This window comes from Apis dorsata, unplaced genomic scaffold (genome assembly GCF_000469605.1).
Source record: "Apis dorsata unplaced genomic scaffold, Apis dorsata 1.3 scaffold_486, whole genome shotgun sequence".
NCBI classification, from domain to species: domain Eukaryota; kingdom Metazoa; phylum Arthropoda; class Insecta; order Hymenoptera; family Apidae; genus Apis; species Apis dorsata.
The window spans coordinates 753,858-756,520 of NW_006263721.1; the positions used below are offsets into that span (position 1 = coordinate 753,858).

General features: G+C 36.9%; 1 protein-coding gene across 16 annotated transcripts in view; it reads left to right on the forward strand.

Annotated features, from left to right (window-relative positions):
* LOC102671224 (serine/threonine-protein phosphatase 4 regulatory subunit 1-like) overlaps window positions 1–2,633 on the forward strand; it is a 111,361-nt gene extending 108,728 nt beyond the window's left edge. For 15 of the 16 annotated variants that reach the window (XM_006620146.2, XM_006620150.2, XM_006620144.2 and 12 more), the window contains 5 exons: window positions 38–321; window positions 492–687; window positions 873–1,721; window positions 1,849–2,122; window positions 2,218–2,633. In XM_006620146.2, coding sequence (XP_006620209.1) covers window positions 38–321; window positions 492–687; window positions 873–1,721; window positions 1,849–2,122; window positions 2,218–2,387 — 1,773 coding nt within the window. In that variant the 3' untranslated portion in view covers window positions 2,388–2,633. The remainder of the gene's footprint in view (window positions 1–37; window positions 322–491; window positions 688–872; window positions 1,722–1,848; window positions 2,123–2,217) is intronic. The other variant, XM_031512622.1, reaches the window with a different exon arrangement.
* Window positions 2,634–2,663: the final 30 nt, after the last annotated feature.

Genomic DNA, 2,663 nt, shown 5'->3' on the forward strand with positions numbered 1-2,663 from the left:
AAACAGATTATAATATTTCTTTTACTCTCTCACACAGTTTCCGGTATTTGTCGATCTGTGTTGCGATACAGTGTGGGGTGTCCGAAAAGCATGCGTGGACGTTATGATGCCAGTTTCGTGCTGTATGACTCTTCAACATCGTCGATTACTCTTGGCAGATCTTCTTGCCACGCATCTTAACGACGATTCGAAATGGGTGCGAATGTCTGCCTTTCAAATTTTAGGACCATTTATATCTACGTTCGCGAAACAATTTACCGAAGTGACTTATAATCAACATGGTGAATTAGTATTTACCAGTCAACAAGATACTCGTTTCAGGTATGAAAAGCTTTTTATCTTTTGTTTCATCTATTCTACTCTCGATTCATTTTTCATTCCATTCTATGTTATGATCTCTCAATGTTTCCTTTTTTGATCTTTTCCTTCTTCTTCTTTTTAATCGAAAAGAAAAGAAAAAATATATTGTACCGATCCTCATTTTATTACAGTATAAGGTATTTGTACGAAGGAATATTCCCCACTAAGTGCGCGATACGGAGTCATACGCTCGACGCAGAGGATCATAATTCTAAGGATAACTTCAATTTATCTGTGATAATACAAAAACCAATTTTCGAAGAAGACGACGACGAGGATGAGTCTCAGGAAGATCATATTTCCAGAATGAGAGCTTATAAATCGAAGGTACGACGTGTCCGTAAGTAACGAACGCGACGCGATGGTTCGCGAGTTTAATTTCGTTTCCCCCATTTGAAAATAATCATTTCTCTCGAGTTAAGAAGCAGAAGATCGATTCTTTCGTTTGTTCGATCGTCGAATTTATTTCCGACGAGAAATTTGCCAATTATTTGGTAAATAATTTATTTCAGATACAGAGAAAGCATCTAAAAAATGACAAAGATGATCAAAATACGTTGGACGACACGGAAAATTTTAATCCATTCCTGTACTATTACATAGCACCGGATCTTCCATTGGACGACGAACTTGTCGAAGCTGCCAAAAAATCCGCGGCGCAAAATAATGTAAATCGGAAACAGCCGTTGATCGGCATTACAGCTTCTAGTAAAGCATCGTTATTAGATAACATGTTAAAAGAAGACAAATATTCGACGGACAAATTCGATGTTATCAATTTCAACGATCAAGAGATCGTTCCTCAACATTTGATCGATTCTTTCTTGTCAATGGCCGAGCCGGAACAATGTTCAGACATGGGTACGGATATTCCTCATCATTGCGCTTTTAGCTTTCCCGCGGTTGTGCTCACGTTAGGGAAAGAAAATTGGCCATATTTGAAGCAAGCTTACCAATCTTTGGCAAGTGCCAATCAATGGAAAGTGAGACGCACATTAGCCTCCAGTATCCATGAAATCGCTATTATTCTTGGAGAGGAACTTACCGTAACTGATCTTGTTCCGATCTACGATGGATTTATCAAAGATCTAGACGAGGTCAGAATAGGTGTGCTCAAACATCTAGCGACATTTTTGAAAATACTCAAACCGACCGATCGTCGCCAATATTTGCCAAGACTGAAGGAATTCCTTTCCACCGATACCGAGTGGAATTGGAGATTTCGAGAAGAGTTGGCCACTCAATTGTTAGAAGTTGTGAATCTGTTTAATCCTGCGGACGTAGAACGGCACATAGTATCATTGTCTCTTGAATTATTGCGCGACAAAGTTGCTGCTGTGAGATATGTTGCGCTTTCTTTGGTATGATTTATATATATATATATATATATATTTTTTTTTTCCTCTCTTTTATATTTTACGCTTACGAAACAATCACGCTTAGATTTCATTGTGTAATAACGCGTTATACTCGATATATTTTATACAGGTTACGCAAATAGTAGCTCATCTATCTGACAACGAACGTCACGTAACGGCGCTATTTCAAGAGCTTAGATTTTCTCTTGTATATGCAAAAAAATGGATCAGAAGGCAAACGTTCGCTTTTGTGTGCGCCAAATTAATATCCAGCAACGCTATCAGTGGGGATAGATTTTCCCAGGAAATGTTACCTAATTTGTTAAAATTATCCACCGACAAAGTACCAAACGTAAGATTAGTTGTAGCGAGAACATTATCGAAGAACGTTATTCCTATGGGATGTAAGTATTTATTTCTTTTAATATATTCACGATATGATATACGATATAAATTACGCTTTAAACGTAATTGACCAAATATGTATTTTGATATTTAGCAGAATGGTTGGGAGTCGAACAGGCGGAAGAAGTAGAGAAAAGACTCAGAGAGATGAGATCAGATCCGGATAGAGACGTTCGAATGTTAGCCGGTGGCGAGGAGAATTCTGTATTAGATATATTGTCGCAAACGAAAACCGAACAATCGAACAAAAACATAATGTTTTAACGAAGTCGAACGAGAATCAAGTTCTAATCTATTTCCTGCCACGTGAAACAATTTTATATCGAACTCTGCCAAGTGAAAGAATGAAGAAGAAAGGATGTCGTATGAAAGTTCTTCCACGTGTGAATTATCTTTGTAAATGTAAGAGGAAAATTGATTGGATGGAAGAAATAACAATTTTGTTATATCAAGGAAACGAATGAAAAAGTTTTTTCGAAGAATAAGCTGGTGTATTTGTGATGTAAAAAAAAAAAAAAAAAAGAAAAGAAAAGAAAAGAA